The sequence below is a fragment of the Dryobates pubescens genome, chromosome 25 (genome assembly GCF_014839835.1).
Source record: "Dryobates pubescens isolate bDryPub1 chromosome 25, bDryPub1.pri, whole genome shotgun sequence".
NCBI lineage: Eukaryota > Metazoa > Chordata > Aves > Piciformes > Picidae > Dryobates > Dryobates pubescens.
The window spans coordinates 11,677,822-11,696,136 of record NC_071636.1 but is presented as its reverse complement, the minus strand read 5'-3'; the positions used below and the strand labels follow the sequence as shown (position 1 = coordinate 11,696,136).

The window sequence follows — 18,315 nt, the reverse complement described above, 5'->3', positions numbered from 1 at the left end:
ACCAGGCCAGCTGCACATACTTAAGTCTATTGCTACCAGCATTTCCAGCTCAGCACTGAGATACACCCAGAGAGCTGCAAGCACACTGCAAGCTTGACCTTCTGTCTAGTGCCAGTGGCAGCTGCAGCAGTCAGCACACAGAACCACCACAAATGTAAATTGCATCTTGCTCCAGCCAAGTCACCATTAATTGCAGTGCAGCACTTAGGATCCATGCCTGGTGAAACATGGAAGATGCTGGTGGCCTCACACTCCTAGAACGGTTTCATGTTGACAGGAAGACTCTACTTGCCCTCTGGCCAGACAAAACGATCTCCCTCAACACCACAAGACCCTAACTTGCCCCATGTTCAAATGGTTTAATATTTATGCATTAACAATGAATTCTAACACTCCTGTCAATATTATGAAAGATATGAATGAGGCTGCCCATATCTCAGATACAACTGGGCAAGCCTGAGTAAAGGGAAAAGCTGCAGAGACAGGTATTCGATACATATACATGCAACACTCACCACCCTTCTGTCCACCAGGACCCCCACATTCCTTTGCCCTGAGCTGCTCTCCAGAAGGTCAGTCCCCAGCCTGCACTGGTCCTTGGGGTTGTTCTTCCCCAGATGCAAGATTCTACACTTGTCCTTGTTGGATTCCATTCCATTTCTCCCTACCCAACTCTCACAGAAATTTCTTGACCTCCACTTTGACTGCATTTCCTCCTCTACAAAATATGATTTCAAAACATGAAGGCAGACTCAAAGTCTAATGAGATAAGTGTTGAAAATGATTAATGAAAAAGAGTCCTGAGTTTATCTGCACTCCTAATAGGGAGTTTATCTCCAATTTAAAACCTTAGGGGAGGCAAAAAAACAACGAAAAAGCCTATCAGAAGGAATTTCTGCATGACTTCTGGAACTGCATGAAAAATCCAAATGAACAAAATCACCTGGTGTCACTGAACTAGTTAAAACTTCATCAGCACCTGGATACACACTGGGCAGAGCTCCTCCAACACTTGCAGGCTGCAAGCAAAACTACATGAAGCTGCTTATCACTCTGAAGCAAAAATCAAGGATTAGACACCTCAGTTGGCCTCCCCAGCTACAGCAGTCACCAGGATTATGCTGACTGCCAAAGCTCATGAGCATTTTGAATTAAGCAACCTTCCAGCAAGAGAGGGATGTACATGAAGGAACATCAGCAACACTTCACAGATGGAATTGCTGAGAATCGCTCTACGAGCTGGTTTTGACAAACCAGAGCTTTCAGTGCCCCAAATGTGGGAGTGTTAAGCACATAGGAAGCTAAACATCCCTTTGAAGATGTGAGTTTCAAAGCAGCTGTGAAAAAAATATAATTAGAATATCATTGTTTACAGCTATGTATTGAAGCCACTTGGTACAAACAGGCTGTCAGCTCAAGTATAAAAGCCACACAACTGAAAAACAAGGACAGTAGCCAGAGATCACAGTTCCCCTCTGCCCCATTGAATGGCAGCAAGATAGTCCGTGGATGCAGTCACCCATCACAGCCAGCACCAGCGGGCTTGGAGAAAAGGGTTGGAATCCCAGCAGTGAACAAGTCCAGAAAACATTGCTCTGAGGAAAAATCCTTCCCAAATATCAGGTGGCAGCACGTGAGCATGAGGAACAAAGGCAAGTCCATCCATGGGCAGTGGCAAAGGTCGCTGAAGAAGGCTGCACCTTCCTCAAGCAGTCCAGCTCTCAGCTGTTTGCAAGACCAGCCAGCGGTGCAGATGTGTTTGTGAGAGATCACATCAAGCTAAAGTGAAGTGCTCTGCAAAAATATCATTTTTCTTCCCAAATAAACCTTGGACTTGTTCGAATTCCAGGGGCACATCAGTAGCCTTTTTCTTCACTTCTTTATCAAAAAGCTATAAAGGGGAGGGGAAGAAAAAGAAGATATTAGCAAAACTTAGTCCGAGCTCTTCACCCTGGCTGGCACCACTGCTCCCTCTAGCCTCTGAAAAGATCCAGCAAATAAACTTTTTATGTAAAAGCCAGCCCTGTCAGCCTGCTCTGCTATTTAACAGACATTTTCCTGGTTTTCACTGGCTCTGGGTAACCAAAAGTCAGTCAGCTCCCCCACCCAGCAGCACAGCTGGTGAACATGACACAGGAGCCAGTCTCCTTTCCTCTGGTTCTGACCATTCACAAAGGCACAGCTATGTTACCTCATAAGCTGAGAGCTCCAGGAGCCCTGAGATGTCATCCTCCATTTCAGACAGTGACTGGTTCAGGACAGCAGCTGCCTTAGCCACATCTGGGTGATAATGGTTTTGTAGAGCCTGCAGAAGCAAGACAAGTAAGAGATGGTCTAATAAGTACAGGCTAACACACATGCATCTGGATTCCCACACAGGTATCTGTCCCTTTGATGGCCAGATCTTCAGTGAGCATCCAATTCTGGCAGAGGCAAGTTTGCTGTACTGTGCTACTACAGAGCTTCAAGCAACCCCAGTTTCAGCAACATATCAAAGGTCCCTCTCACCTGATTCACAGCCAGCTCAAGGCAGACCGACCCCTCCATGGGCAATGCATAACCCCATTCTATTACCTCACACAGCCCTGATACGACATCCAAGCTTCTGCTCTGGGCTGCCTGTTTCTGCACAACATTCTTCTTGCTGCTTCAGCCCCTTACAGAAAAGCCTTGCAGCATTTAAATGGAAAGTGATAGTCCTGGCATTAAGGTTTTGAAACCATTAGGAGTAATTTAACCAATTTCAACCTTCATACGCCATCCTACAAATGACTCAGGTGAAAGGTGAACCTTACAATCTTCTCCAGCAATTTTAAACCCATTTCTACAGGATGACCTGGCTGTACCCAATTAATTTCCATCAGTGCTCAGCAAGTTCTCTCTCACCTGCAAAGCAAATAAAAGACCTCACACATTTGCAGCTATTTAGTCTGTTTCAGCTGTTAACTGACACTTCCGAGCTGCACGGTCAGATGTGTGCTCACAAATCACCTACTAATCCAACTTTTGCCTCTTATGCTGGGATAGAAAAGGATGCAGAGTAAATGATCAGCCAGAAACTCATCTCATATGTCAGCAGTGGGACTGTTCACTGCCAACACGTGCCAAGGATACAGCAAGGGTGGGAGAAGCCCATGTTCCTTTTTAGTTGACATACCTGAATCTCCCAGAGACAGCTTTGCAAAGCCCTGCTTTCAGATGGCTCCTCCTCCTCCATAAGATAGGGATCTTCTGACATATCTAAAGGAACAGAGATACAAGGCTAATACCCTTCACATGATGTACACAACCCCAAATGGAACACAGCACCCAGAGCAGCACTGCAGCCAGTTATTCCTTCCCAAGACACTTAGGGTCCAGGAACAAGCTTACTCATCCCACCATGACCAAGTCCCCGTTGGCAACACTAGAGAATCATATTACTTCTACAGAGCACAGGATATAGGGCACAAAGAACTGGAAGAGGAATCTCAGGAAACTTTGAATGGTCACTATCAATGCCCAACACTGGTCAGTTAAGCCAGGGAGAGATAAATAGAATCATAGAAGCAGAGAATTGTTAGGGTTGGAAGGGACCTCAAGGACTGTCTAATTCCAAACCTCCTGCCGTGGGCAGGGACACCTCACACTAGATACCAGGTTGCTCACAAACACATCCAGCCTGGCCTTAAAAACCTCCAGGGATGGGGCTTCTACCACAACATGGGAGACTGCTGAGGCCCTAATAGAGCCACCTATTCACAAACACTACAGATAGAAATTGAGGTCTTTGATTTATGCACTTGGTTTCTTTTTTCTTTACAGTCTCGAGTTGAACAAGAGGAGCCAGTTGTGAGGCCCATGGTCAGACAGGAGGCAATGCATACAGGTCTTCAGCATCAGAGAACTGGCAGGAGCAGTCTGTTGGCTTTCCAGAAGTTCGAGGGACAGAGGGATTCCCCTAAACCTCAGGACTGGCACTGGGATCTCCCCTCCTCCTTCACAGGAATCCTCCTCTTCATGTTGTCTAAAGGCACAACACAAAACCACCCTGTCCACGCTCCCTCTTACCCTCTGGCCCATTGGGTCTGTGCACCAGCACCCTGCAGGCAGGGTGCCTCCGGAAGAGGTTGCAGATGAAGGGAATGACCATGAGGAGAGCCTCGGGAGGAGCGGTCAGGGCCAGCCGGGCCAGTCGCTTTATGAACGCCGCCACCAGGTACGCAGGCAAGTGACTGTGGGCAAGCAGACAGCAGAAACCAGAGGGTCAAAGTCTAGCAAGTCGGCCAGCAGCCTCACCAAGCCAAATTGCAGCTCAGGATAAACATCAGTGAGGTTTCTGGCTACTGCAGTGAAGAGAAGCTGTATGAATCCTGGTTTCAAGCAGCAATACAGGGTTGCTCTCTGGAACAAATCTGGGGGTATTTCCACTCCATGTGTTAATGATCTCATATCAGCCTGTGAGCTGTGGAATGGCTTGGCTTGGAAGGGACCTCAGAGATCATCTACTCCAACCTCCTCACCAGGGATGCCTCTCAACTACACTCAACTGCTCAAGGCCTCATCCAGCCTGGCCTTGAACACCTCCAGGGAGGAGGCATCTAGGACCATTGTACTGAAGAATTACTTCCTAAGATCCAGTCTAAATCTACTCAGATTAAAACCATTCCCCCTATTCCTAGACACCCTTATGGAAAAGTCCCTCTCCAGCCTTCCTGTAGGATCCCTTCAGCTATTGGAAGGCAGCTCTAAGGTTCCCCCCAAATCTTCTCCAGGCTAAACAATCCCAGCTGCCTCAGCCTATCCTCACAGCAGAGGTGCTCCAGCCCCTGGATCATCCTTTTGGCCCTCCTCTGGACTCTTATCCATCAGTTCGGTGTCCTTCTTATAATGGGGACACCAGAACTGGATGCAGTATTCACATCAGGGTTTCATCAGAGTAAAGGGGCAGAATCCCCTGTCTTGCCCTGCTGACTACACTCCTCTTGATGCAGCCCAGCACGTGATTTGCCTTCTGGGCTGCATGAATGCACAGCCAGCTCATGGTGAGCTCCTCATCAATCAATACACCCAAATCTCCTTCTTCAATGCTACTCTCAACCTCCTCTCAGCACTTTCCCAGTACATCTCTTCTACCTGGTCATTCACACTGCAGCTGTTACTCAGTCCTTTTAGAAACTTCTGAATACTTGGCCAGGCAACCTCAAATATATTCTTCAAGGTTTTGTGGGTTTCATTAATACACAGGCCACGGTGCTAAGATTTATGCCATACCTCCAGGACTAAAGCAAGTACTGCAGCTGTTAATGGGAACATAAAGCTGCTGTAATGTAAATGTGCAGGACAGTTCTGTTTGTTTGTTTGTTTGCTTTATGGTAAAAATGCAAATTTCTAACAGCCATCAGCTCATTTAGGCACTTTACCCAGGTCAGAAGAGCCAGGATGAAAGATGACAATTTTCAGCCACACAGCCTTCAGCCCTAGGGCTTGCTACACCTGCAAGGCTCAGCAATGCCACCCCACAGGACACCATCTGTCAGAGCCTGTTATTCTCTCCAAAGCACACTCTGAACACGAGGGTTTGATATTTGGTGCCTCGTGGTGAACTGTAAAGCATTACTCTTGCCTTGTTTTATACTGTATGATGGCAACTCTACAAGCAGCTGCTTATCTAGCTCCTTCCCTGTGTACAATGGGTTGGCAGCACCAACACAGGCTGCCAAACGTTTTAGATGTGGCTGTTAGACGTCAGCAAAAGGTCATCAATTTATCAACACTTTTATGAGCTATAAAAAGCCTGCAAATGCTACTTTTCCATATTCATAAAGACAGGGGGGAAAAAAAATCACCACTTTCAGCCAGAATGGAATACAGATCAAACTACACCCATTAGCACTAACTGCATGGGGTTTCCCTTCCTTAAACTAGATGGCTGGGTGGCAAAGCCTCCAAAATAGCAAAATACACATGAAAAATGAAATCAAATTGAAAGTAAAAAATGAATTAAAGGAAAAATAAAGTAAAACATGAATACAAATTTAAAAATTAATTAAAATTAAAATAAAGTTGAAAAAGGAATTAAAATACTAAATTTTAAAAATTTAAATAACATGAATTAAGATTCAAATCAAATAAAATATGAATTAAAATACAAAGTAAAAAATGAACAAAATAGAAAATAAAAAAGAATGTAAAAATAAAATATTAAAGAAAATTAAAGTAAAAAATGAATTTAAAATAAAAAATGAGTAAAAATACAAAGTAAAAAATGAATAAAATAGAAAATAAAAAAGAATGTAAAAATAAAATATTAAAGAAAATAAAAAGTAAAAAATGAATTTAAAATAAAAAATGAATAAAAAAGAAAATAAAAAAGAATGTAAAAATAAAATATTAAATAAAATAAAAGTAAAAAATGAATTTAAAATAAAATAGAATTAAAATACAAAGTAAAAAAATGAATAAAAATGTAAAGTAAAAAAATGAATAAAAATGTAAAGCAAAAAAAGGAAAATGTAAAGCAAAAAATGAATAAAAATGTAAAGCAAAAAATGAATAAAAATGTAAAGTAAAAAATTAATTAAAACTTTAAATATGAATAAAATAAAATAAAAAATGAATTGAAATAAAAATAAAATATGCATTAAAATAAAAACAAAGTAAAAAATGAATTAACATTAAAAGATATTAAACTGTAATGTAAAATATTAATATAGAACATATGAATAAAATATTAAAAATATGAATAAAAGCACCAAATTGTAAATGAATATAAATAAAAAATATTACTTAAAATAAAAATAAAATATGCATTAAAATAAAAATAAAGTTAAAAGTGGATAAAAATATAAGGTAAAATATGAATAAAAAGGTAATGTAAAATATTAATAACATATAGAACATATAAATATATTTAAAATATGAGTAAAAATAACAAATAAAAAATTAATCTAAAGAAAAAAATAAGCTATTATTTACAATAACAATAAAATATGCATTAAAAATAAACTAAAAAAGGAATCACAAGTAAAATATGAATAAAATGTAAAGTGAAATATTAATTAAACTGTAAAGTGAAATATTAATCAAAATAAAATATGCATGAAAATAAAATAACAACAACAAACTAAAACAGAAATCACACACCGCTGCAACAACACTCTTGGATTCAGATTTCCTGGCAGAAATGAATCTAGTGCAGCAGGCCCACTGAACACATTATATATCCAGTCACGTGGGGGACTGTTTAAGAACAGTGTCTGGACAACAGAAGAGGAGGAGGTAAATATGTGAACACACAGACACACACACACACTCTAAAGCTGCTACTTACGAAGAAGACAGAAAAAGGTCAAGCAAGTGGAAGAAGCGAGCGCGGTACTTCACGTGATATATGGAAGGGTCTAGCAGATTGTACAGCTTTTTATAGAAGTCAGGGTATTCCCTGTTTAAAAAAAAAAAAGAGGGGGGGGGGGTGTGGAAAGAAACATCCATTAGTGATCATAGAATTGTTAGGGTTGGAAGGGACCTCATCCAGTTCCAACCCCCCTGCCATGGGCAGGGACACCTCACACTACATCAGGTTGCTCACAGCCCCATCCAGCCTGGCCTTAAAAATGTCCAGGGATGAGGCTTCCACCTCCCTGGGCAACCTGTTCCAGTGTCACCACCCTCATGGTGAAGAACTTCTTCCTAACATCCAATCTGAACCTACCCATTTCTAGTTTTGTTCCATTCCCCCTAGTCCTATCATTACATGACACTCTAAAAAGTCCCTCAGCAGCTCTCTTGTAGCCCCCTTCAGATACTGGAAGGCCACAATTAGGTCTCCTCAGAGCCTTCTCTTCTCCAGACTGAACAGATCCAACTCCCTCAGTCTGTCCTCATAGGAGAGGTTCTCCAGCCCTCTAGTTTTCCATGTGGCCCTTCTCTAGACATATTCCAGCACCTCCAGATCCTTCTGGTAACAGGGGCTCCAGAACTGGACACAGTACTCCAGATGGGGTCTCACCAGAGCAGAGTAGAGGGGGAGAATCACCTCCTCGACCTGCTGGCTATGCTTCTCTTGATGCAGCCCAGGAAGTGATTGGTTTTCTGGGCTGCAAGTGCACACTGCTGGCTCATGTACATCATAGTGATGTACAATGGGACTACTCTGCATCTAAAATGTTTCTATGCTGTTGTAACAGATTAGCTCAGACCACTGCTGTGCTCTGTGTAGCTTTCTTAGGCTTCTCTCTGCAGCCACTGCGTGAAAACAAGCTGTAAGGTGGAATTTATGACTCTTGCAGTGCCCAGCCATTCTCAGGATGTGAAACTATGTCCATTGACTGCAAATGGTACAGGATCCAGCGATAGGCACACCAAAGACTATGACTTCACTATGTAATCAGATCAATGGAAATCGATTTTCAAGCGCTGAGCAACCACAGGCTGGAGAAAAGGATATTTAGGCTCAGCTGAAAAAAGGGTCAGACCATCAAAAAGAGCTCAGCATGCTGAGCCGGCTCTGCAGAGTTTGTCTTTCCCTGTGGGGAATTTTCAAGTCTGAAGAGGTATAGAATCCATTTCACATTGTTTCTATAAAGAGATGAATGCAAAAAATCATATTCCTTTAAGCAAGGTGTTCTCTTCACTTACAGATTGTGTTGATGAATCAGAATAAATAATCCATTCAAAGCCAGCAGACTGATTGCTCCACCTGTAAGAAAGCAGGCAGGTATCAACACAGTATGAACATAAATACCAGCTTCAGCTTGTGTCTGTTATAAAACCTTCCCACAAGGAACACAAAACTGAGTGCCTGAGATTAGAGCCAGCACAATGGCTGCAAGGTAACACCACTTCATCTAAAACAATCCAGAGGCTCCTAGGCTCAAGATTAAGCTGTAGTTTAGAAGAACAGGCTTTGAGAGACACAAACATGCTTCTCTAATTCCCCAAGAAAGCCATGCTGGGGAGGCAAAGGCCTCCTCAGAAAGGACATTGCTGTAGGTATCTGCACATCCTGCATCCAGATGCAGTCCAGGTATCAGCACTGCTGCCTGAACTCTATATTTGAAAGGAATCACTCCAGTATTTCACTCTCTCAAAACCTCCCTCACATACAAGGAGCAACGACACTGACAACACAGGTAAAAAGTGTCTCACTTTCAGGGACAATGGAGTTCACAGTAGTTCCCTAGCTTCATCCCAACCACAAATGCATCTATTTCATCACCTGGGTCACGGTGTTGTATCCAGCAGCCTTTCCAAGTACCATGCTGCAGAGCCTCACGAAGGACAGAAAGCCTGCTCACACTCACCTATGCCATAGGCCACTGTCAAGAAGTCTATCATGAGAGTGGGCTCATTCATGTAAGGCAGGATGGAGTCATGCAGAATGACCAGAACTTTTTTGTAAAGGCCAGTGGGTAGCTGGGAAGAACAAAACAATACAGTAAAACAACCACTGGATGGAGGACTCCAAGAACAACATCAACCCATGGCTCAAGAGAAAAACAACACATAAGCAAAAGGGAATGTGCCAGGACAATACAGGATGGCTTGCAGCAACAGGTCCCAAACCTGAGAGTTTCCAAGTGACATCTGACAGTTAAATTCAGGCAATGAAACAGATGTTCACAACTACAAGTGTCATCACAGCTCAGAGGGGAAAGTCATTGGCAGAAAGGCTTGGGAACCTTCAACATGTGCACACCAATACCTGAGGGATCCTACAGGAAGGCTGCAAAGGGGCTTTTCATAAGGGTGTCTAGCAATAGGAGAAGGGGGAATGGTTTTAAGCTGAGGAAGAGTAGGTTTAGATTGGCTCTTAGGAAGAAGTTCTTCAGTACGGGGGTGTTGAGACTCTGGAATGAGACTCTGCTGAGAGTCTGGAACCTTGCCCAAGTAGCTTGTGGATGCCTTCTCCCTGGGGATGTTCAAGGCCAGGTTGGATGAGGTCTTGAGCAGCTGAGTCTAGCTGAGAGGTGCCTCTGCTCTTGGCAGAGGTTGGAGTAGATGATCTCTAAGGTGCCTTCCATTCTAGGATAACTCAGGCTGTTGTGCCACAGAGCATTCCTTGTTTGAGGCAGGAAACAAAAGGCTGAGAGGAAGAAGCAGCAGACCATACACAAGGTCATGTTTACTGGCAGGAGAACAATCCAACAGAAATGGCAACCAGGCTGTTCTCATCTGGCACTGAAAGCACAGTGGGGTCCCACCAGGAGCGGCATGCAAGGACAGACAGAGCCTCTAACAATCAGCAACTGGAAAACAACCCAGATCAGCGCAGGAGTGCCACTCACCTTGTGCTTCAAAAAACTGAGCCACATCTTTTGGAACGCCTGCTTGTGAGCCTTCAAAGAGAATTGCAAGCGGTGAGTTAAAGATACTGGTGCAGATAAAGCTCCATTTTAACCAGATAACATTTCATCTCTGAGCACCAAATGAACAGTCAGTTACCTGCAGATTTGACACTTTCAATTCCTCCAAGTGATCTAAGAAGAGAAAGAGATATTTAACTTGGAATAGATGTTTAAATAAACGAAGATAACCCTTTGTTTTACTTTAGTCATTTGAAAGCCTTAAAATCTGTGCTGAAGTTATGTTGACACAAGACCATGACAGATCCCACTGCAGGCTGAGGAATGTGGATTTTGCAATACTGTGTAGGAAGTCATTGTGCCCCTGTACTCAGCACTGGTTAGGCCACACCTTGAGTACTGTGTCCAGTTCTGGGCTCCTCAATTTAAGAAGGTGGTCACAGAAGGACATTGAGACTCTTGAACGTGACCAGAGAAAGGCAACAAGGCTGGTGAGAGGCCTCGAGCACAAGCCCTAAGAGGAGAGGCTGAGGGAGCTGGGATTGTTTAGCCTGGAGAAGAGGAGGCTCAGGGGAGACCTTATTGCTGTCTACAACTACCTGAAGGGAGGCTGTAGCCAGGACGGGGTTGGTCTCTTCTCCCAGGCAACCAGCACCAGAACAAGAGGACACAGTCTCAAGCTGTGCCAGGGGAGGTTCAGGCTCGAGGTGAGGAGAAAGTTCTTCACTGAGAGAGTTGTTAGGTGTTGGAATAGGCTGCCCAGGGAGGTGATGGAGTCACTGTCCCTTGAGGTGTTCAAGAGGGGATTGGACATGGCACTTGGTGCCATGGTCTAGTAATCATGAAGTCTTGGGTGACAGGTTGGACTCAATGATCTTTGAGGTCTTTTCCAACCTTGTTGATGCTGTGAATCACCAAGATCACAGAAGCAGGCATTTTCCAGAAGCAAACAGTAAGAGATTCTTCACACCATTAACATCTGAACCTTGATTTTCCTTGTCAGACACAGTTCAGTGGAGCTTACTAACCTTGCTTCACCATGTATTTGACCATGTCAGACTCTTTGTTGGGCATGATCATGGGCGAAATGAGGGAGAACACATTCTGCTGGTAAAATGGCAGCGGCCTCTGAGACAAAAAAAAACCAAAACAACATAAGATCAAAGATGAAACAAGTTCCACAACAGATGGCAAGATGCTGGACTTCAACACTGCCCTAGTTCCTAAGCACTGCATACATGTAAGAGACAAAAAGGAAAGGAAAAATGCAGACAGCTTAGCTAGGTACTGATAGATTCTCTCTTGCTGCATCACCCTGGAGTATTACTTGTTCGCCTAACACAAAACCTATCTCTGGTTTACCAGAGCTGGTGGATCCAGTAGGGAAAACAGACTTTTCTTTCCCATCAGAAAGAGAACAGTGAAAAGTTCTGTGTGCCACCTGAGCTGCAGAGATTTGGGTAGGATAGAAGCTAGACCCTGGACCACATTTTGTGTCTTGAACTATTTCCAGTTTCAGGATGGATAACGCTCTTTGCTCAAAACATGGCAGTTCTGCTAAGAAAAACACAACTGATGTAATGATGCTGTCAGATGAGCACACTCACTTCTCTTGCTTCTAAAGTCTCCATATACCACTAGTCCCTCCTTGATACACATCTCACAACCATTTACCCATGCCCACTTCAATAGTAACAGCTCCTTACCTCTTTTGTCTTCTGCATGACTTGCGCAATACTCTCAGTGACGGCCTTTGTGACGAAGTACCGAACGTCATCATACTCCAGATACTCTTGAAAGCGAGAGATGAGGAGCGAAGCATCCTCATCCAAGGGCAGTAAGCCATCAACAACCACCTAACAAAAGGTTTGTGGAGGAAGGCAACAAGTGAGTCCCGTACAGACCTAGAACAGACAGCAAGCTGTGATGGCTGAGGGCACCCTCCTGACTCTCAGAAAGGCAGCTACCATGGCTGTGTGCTGCTTGCTCAAGAGCATCACTCACAAGACATTTTGACAAGTCCTCCTGACCTCTGAGATGGGCCCCTTCTAGCAAAGATAATGTCATCTATAAATGAGATGGTAGCTGCACCGAGGGCAGTACCTTTCCTCCTCATCTCCCAGTCTTCACAACTGAGGCCAGGGGCTCAAAACCAACACCCCAGAACTGCTATCTCATAAGCACTCACTCAGCAATCCAGCTGGAGCCTGTGCACCAGCTCCCATCAACAAGAACAGCAGCTCTGGTCTTCACACTTGCTTTAGAGATACCACCCTTCCCTTGCACTGAAGACATCCCAACTTCAAATTTTACTCCTGGAGAAGGTGAGCACATGAGGTTATGCGTGCCATCCAGTAACTGACAGGAGGAACTCTTTAGTTCTGCAACTTACCTTAAGAAGTTCACGAGGAAAAGTCAAAGTGCCCTTCCACTCTACTTTGATCAATGGGTATCGTGCCTCCAACTCGACAAACCTCATGAGGGTGCAGAGTGCCAATTCCTTTAAAAAGATAAACACAAAACCCCCACCTCAACAGTGACACCAAGGGTCAGACTGAAAGGAGCCAATTTCTAAAGGAGGCAGAATCCCATACTGCTGAAGCCTGGAAAGGTCCTCAAGAGATCACTTAGTTCAATTCCCCTGCTAAAGCAGGTTTGCCTAGCTCAGGTTGCACAGGAACACATCCAGACAGGGTCTGAAAGTCTCCAGAGGAGACACCACAACCTCTCCAGGCAGAATGAGCGAAGATATTCCTCGCTAAGCAATCTGTGTACTTGCTAAGGGCAGGGTAGCGAGCAGAGGTGAGACAGAGCACCAGCAGTGTCTTACAGGACTGCCTGCTCTCCCACACCGAACTTCAGAGCGATAGTTCTGCACCAGAGGGACCCTCCACACGAACCCGTCTCAGGAGCAGACCTACCTTGACCTGGAAGGAGTCGTGCCCCATCAGCTCGGCCAAGGAATCCACGCAGTCGTTGTAGCGGTGCCTCATCCATATCTTGTACTTGTCCTCGGCGCTGTTGTTGTCTAAAGGGTGAAACAGACCAACCGTGAAAGCCACAGGCTCCGGGCCCTGCCTCTCCCGGGACCCCCACCCCCAGCTTTCGACTCACCGGCGAGAGAGGCTTCCTCAGCGGGCAGCTGGCCTACGAACAGCTCCCTCCGCTCCAGCAGTGCCCCGAAGAGCCGGCTGCAGCTCCTGGCAGCGCAGAGGACATCTTCCTCCTCCTGGCCCTGGGGCAGAGCGTGGCTCTGAGCACAGGGAGCGAAGCGCGGCGCGGCCCCCGCCTCCCACCGCCGGCCGCCCGACCCCTGTCCCCCGACCCCCCCCCCCCCCTCCCCGCCCGCAGCGCACCGGTAGCAGCTCCAGGATCTCGAAGACGCGGTTGGCATTGCCGCGGCTGCCCAGCACGGCCTCCACAGCCTGAGCGAGCGCGGCGGCCCGAGCCATGCTGCCGGCGGAAGGAGGAGGAGAAGGAGGAGGAGGAGGAGCCGGCGGCCGCTCCGCCCGCAGGCGGGGTCGGGATGCGGAGCTCAGAGCCTGGAGCCCGGCGCTGCCTGCCAACCCCCAAACCCGCAGGAAAAAATTGTCCGAGTCGCCCCCCGCCCCCGCGCGTTACAAAAGGCACGGCAAGGCGGCATTATAAAAATGTACACTTTATTACACCTTCAGGTAGGATACATCACTATTCCTTATAATCCTACTGGATCAAGTACAAATGCTTATGTTCAGCAGGTATTTACAGGTTGACTTCCTAACACACTCCGGAAGAAAGACACATCAAAAAGAAGAAAGAAAAGGAAAAAAAAAAAGGGGGGGGGGAATGGGGGAGGAAAAAAAGTTGTGTTGTTTTTTTTTAAAGAAGCTGATTTTTATCTTCATTAACTGACCTAAGCAAGAAACAATTGCCTCTTTAAACACCAAATCAGACCAGCACAATGATGCAGTCAACAGCTTTCCCACTGCTGGAAGTGTTACCCCACTCTCCCCCACCCCCACCCCCAACACGACTTTCATGCACGTAATAAGAGCTAAACATTTAAAAATAAACCTGGGTCTAACTAAGCAATCTTTTGGGATGAGCAACACTACACTGTACACAGTGTCAGTCCTCCCTCACCAGGGCATTTTAAGCTACGCCGCTGACAGCAGTGCCAGCCCGGCAGCTGGTAAGGAAGGTCAGGTAATGGCACCAACGAATGGTTCAGCAGGGTCAGGGGAACACTACGGCATGCACAAACAGCTTTAAAAAAGAAAAACAAAACAAACAAACAATGCCCCTGTATTTGCAGACCTGAGGGTCCAAGGAAAAGAGGATGCAGGAGAAAAGAGGTATAAAATACAAAAAAGAACATCAGGAACGCCGCCTGACCCAGTGTTTACATTCGTGACCTTAACAGAACAGGCTGCTCCTGTCCTGCTGAACCAGAGCAGCCGGCTGGGTATTTAAGCCATGTGGATTGCTAGGTACCAACAGGTGTGAACGTACAGAGAAAAAGAACAAAAGGTATGTTCTCCTTGCCTTTAAATAGGCTCCCCTCCTAAAAGAGTAAAAAGGATCACAGAATGGAAAAAGGAAAGTTAACATGCTCTCAGAAAAGGAATGTTTTCGTTTTGTCTGAACTTTAGACGTGCAGTTTTATGGCCGAAGTCAAACGAATCCATTCAAGCCATCAAGGGCTTTTTTGTTTTCCTCAGTGCTGTTTGCAAACAGTCTGTTGCCCGCTTTACACAAGAAAAGTAAAGAAACCCCCCACAGTTCTATGCAGCTTTTTGCTTTTCTTCTTTTGTTTTGTTTTTGTGTTTTTTTTTTCCTAACAATAAGGCAAACTGATTTGGAGGAAGAGGCCACGCTCTATTCACATCCAAAATACCCACCTGAAGATACATTCATCATTAGCTTTAGTAAAAGAATAGTACAAAAGTTAGATCTTATTCTTTACAGAGTTGAAGAATTAAGTCTTAGATTTCATTTCGCTAGTCTTCCCTTCCCCCCACCTCCCGCTGCCCTTCACTTCACCCCACCCCGAGCTGAAAGCTGAGTAGAAAGTACTGAACATTTAAACATGTTGCACGAGCAGAACGAAACAGAGAGATTAAGCTTTTAGCAGGTGGAGATTTCCCTTGACGGAAGTCCCTTGCGAAACAGCTACAGACCATTTCTCTAGCTGTATCCACTGGGCAATTCTTTTACCACAAAAAAAAGAAAGAAAGAAAGAAAGAAAGAAAGAAATGGGCTACACTTTAATACACATCTACTATCAACACAGTATTTACTCAGTTCATGCCTAAAATATTCATTATCTTAAAGTGAGATATGAGAATGAGGGCACAGGTTGGGTGATTCAGTAAACTGTACACAAAAACTACTAACAAACATTTAAAAAGACTTACAAAAATGGAGAATGAACTTTTTTTTTTTTACCTTTTCTTTTTTTTAACCTTTTTAATTACATATACTTACAGGTTTTTCACATTTATTGGCTGAATTTTGCAGGGAGCACTTCAAAGCACGTTAGACCTTCCAGAGGCGTTTACCTCCAGAGAGAACAACACGCCGCTTCTACACAGGTGGAAAACACTTTACTGTACTAGCCACACGTGGTTCGTTGAATGGCTTTGTGGTGGATATTGATCACACAGCCAAACCAGAGCAAACAACTGCACATTCCCACAGGAAGTGTGTGGTGTGCTAACACAGATGAGTTTTACTGACATTTATGGCATATTACCATTTACTTTTGTGAAGCTGGGCAGAATCTAAGTGGAAGCAATGTTTGCTTTATCTGGTTTGAATGAGCAAAGAGAACACTGGCAGAATGCATCTTGTACAGATTTTAAGTGCTAAACAGTTGCTAATACACTGAAGTCATGTGAGAGTTTCCATGTTTAGATGTTCCTCCATGATTAGATGTTCTTCCATGTTTTGATGTTCACCAGCAAAAAAACCTTCTGCTGAAATGAAAAATAAGAGGCAGTCTGTCTTCATTTGGATGCCTGGAGTAGCCTCCCACTTGGCTTAGCAAACAAGCAATGCCATGTTCCCCTGTTATTGCATTTCAATCATTAGTTCAGCTTGGTTTAGTAGGTGCCTTTAATCTGACAGTAGGTGTTCTCATCTGTACTTTTGCTTGCTGATTCTGGGCTTCAGAGGTTGTGGGTGTCTGGGCTGGATTCTGTACACCTGGAGCCTGAATCTGGGGAGATGCTGTTGTCACGACTTGCTGCTGTATCAGCTTCTGCTGGACAACCTGAGCAGTGGCAGTTGTTGCAGGAATCACCTGAACCTGCTGCTGACCTGCTGTTGTCTGAGAAAGCGTCACAGTTTGGGGCTGAGCTTGCACCTAGAAGTTAGGACAAGAAGACAATTACAAAAGTATAGTTTGGGATAAAACTGAGCATGCTCTCCAGAAGGTATCTCACTGACACAGGTGTTTGCTCTCTTGACTGCCAAGAATCTCTGACAAAGCAGGAAGGCTGGGGGGGGGCGCTCTGTGGTTTCATTGAGAAACATTCTGTCACATCTTCTAGAGCCTTATGAATCAGAACTGAGAGCCAAGATGCTGGTACTTAAGATTTCTGCTGTGCAAATCAAAGGAAACTCTCCCAGATCGTTTACAGAAAATGGATGAAAGGTAAAAAACCCCACTGGATAAACAGGAAAATTCCTGGACTGCAGGAGAAGAGAAGGAGCAGGAAAAACAACAGAGGGACAGACAAGAGGATCAAAGAAGGAGAAATGCCAACTCTGCACCCATATTGTGACAATCAATGCAGCCACCACAGCTTCCTACCAGTCTCAGAATACAGCTGCCAGGCTCTATTGCCAATTTAGGGCAGAATAGTTTGAATTCCATCCAGAAATCTCATTTTTGCAGCTCTGCTCAGGGCAAGAGGAAATTTGAATGCCTCCATGCTCAGAGGACAAGGTAATGAAAACTGAGCAGCTTCAGCTGCCTTTGTCAGAGGCATAAGCCAGATGAAGCTTCAAGGGCTTCTCCAGGGGAAAATTAATTCTCCATCCATCCAAGAGGAATCCACTGGGAAGCACTATAAATGCAGGTAACAAGAATGCCACACAGACATCGAGACCAGAGCTTTAAAAAGACTTAGCACAGCCTGATCTTACTGACTGGTGTGTGAGGCAAGTTGTTGATTTGTCTTTTTATCATGGAATTCCACAGTCCCAGAGTCATGCCAGCATCAGTGCCTTTTGAAAATCTAGTTTTTAATGTACCTTGTAAAATTATCTAGGAGCTCTAACTGACTCTAGAGGACATCTTGTATTGACTGATGAGGTTTCTATTCCTTGCTGTCTACCTTGCCCTTGAAGCATTCACATCTGCAGTGGTTATCAGTCATCTTACACCACTTTATCATCATTTTAAGATAACAGTCACAGATTTCATACTGCACTGAAGCACTGCACTATAAACTGTGACAGATTAAGAGCTGATTGACTCAGATTTCTGTGCACTGAAGGCAGTAACTTCATCCACTGTCCTAAGTTAAATCATTCCTGCCAACCAACTGCCTAAGTTATGCTTTTTGCTAATGCTCTGGACAACATTGTTCTAAGTAGTGTAAATAAATTGCCTGGGAGTTAGGGAAGGCCAAGCTGTTTGACCTTCTCTTGCCCTAGTCCTGTCTCTTATCAAGCCACACTTAGAAGAGATACCACAGCATTCAGACTTCTAAGAGCACTTGAGCTTTATGAACTAGAACAAGATCATTTGTTCCAAATGTTATGGAACAAACTCAGATAGCACTCATTATCTGCTATCTTCACTATGCACCACAACAAACCCATGTTTAAGCTCCTTCAGCTCTAGAAAACATTTTTTAAAACCTATTTTGCATCTTATCTGCCTCAAGTTAGAGAGCAGAGAATATACAGCAGCTGACCCAGTATTCACATGATTCAATTTTATAGAAGGCACCATGCTGTTATCTTTCAAAGCCACTGCCTATGCCACACATAAGGGGAAAAATACACATACTCCAGATAAGTGAGCTTCCAAAACCTA

The 18,315-nt window shown here is 44.4% G+C and overlaps 2 protein-coding genes across 4 annotated transcripts in view; both read right to left on the bottom strand.

Annotated features, from left to right (window-relative positions):
• Nucleotides 1-804: 804 nt before the first annotated feature.
• Nucleotides 805-13,314, bottom strand: NOC4L (nucleolar complex associated 4 homolog). 3 transcript variants are annotated; one of them, XM_009911060.2, is made up of 13 exons: nt 13,208-13,314; nt 12,679-12,786; nt 11,993-12,142; nt 11,315-11,414; nt 10,426-10,460; nt 10,269-10,319; nt 9,285-9,396; nt 8,620-8,680; nt 7,313-7,423; nt 4,051-4,214; nt 3,158-3,240; nt 2,192-2,305; nt 805-1,891 (listed from the first exon to the last, which is right to left on the bottom strand). In XM_009911060.2, the coding sequence occupies exons 1-13, from the start codon at nt 13,277-13,279 to the stop codon at nt 1,775-1,777; spliced, it is 1,278 nt and encodes a 425-aa protein (XP_009909362.2). In that variant the 5' UTR covers nt 13,280-13,314; the 3' UTR covers nt 805-1,774. The 3 variants fall into 3 exon arrangements, with proteins under 3 accessions (XP_009909362.2, XP_054029147.1, XP_054029146.1); XM_054173172.1 differs by lacking the exon at nt 10,426-10,460 and having other exon boundaries at nt 10,269-10,369; XM_054173171.1 differs by lacking the exon at nt 10,426-10,460 and having other exon boundaries at nt 10,269-10,354.
• A 2,400-nt stretch (nt 13,315-15,714) lies between these two features.
• LOC104309709 (E1A-binding protein p400) overlaps nt 15,715-18,315 on the bottom strand; it is a 52,527-nt gene continuing 49,926 nt past the window's right edge. The window contains exon 55 of the mRNA XM_054173253.1: nt 15,715-16,632. Coding sequence (XP_054029228.1) covers nt 16,360-16,632 — 273 coding nt within the window. The 3' untranslated portion in view covers nt 15,715-16,359. The remainder of the gene's footprint in view (nt 16,633-18,315) is intronic.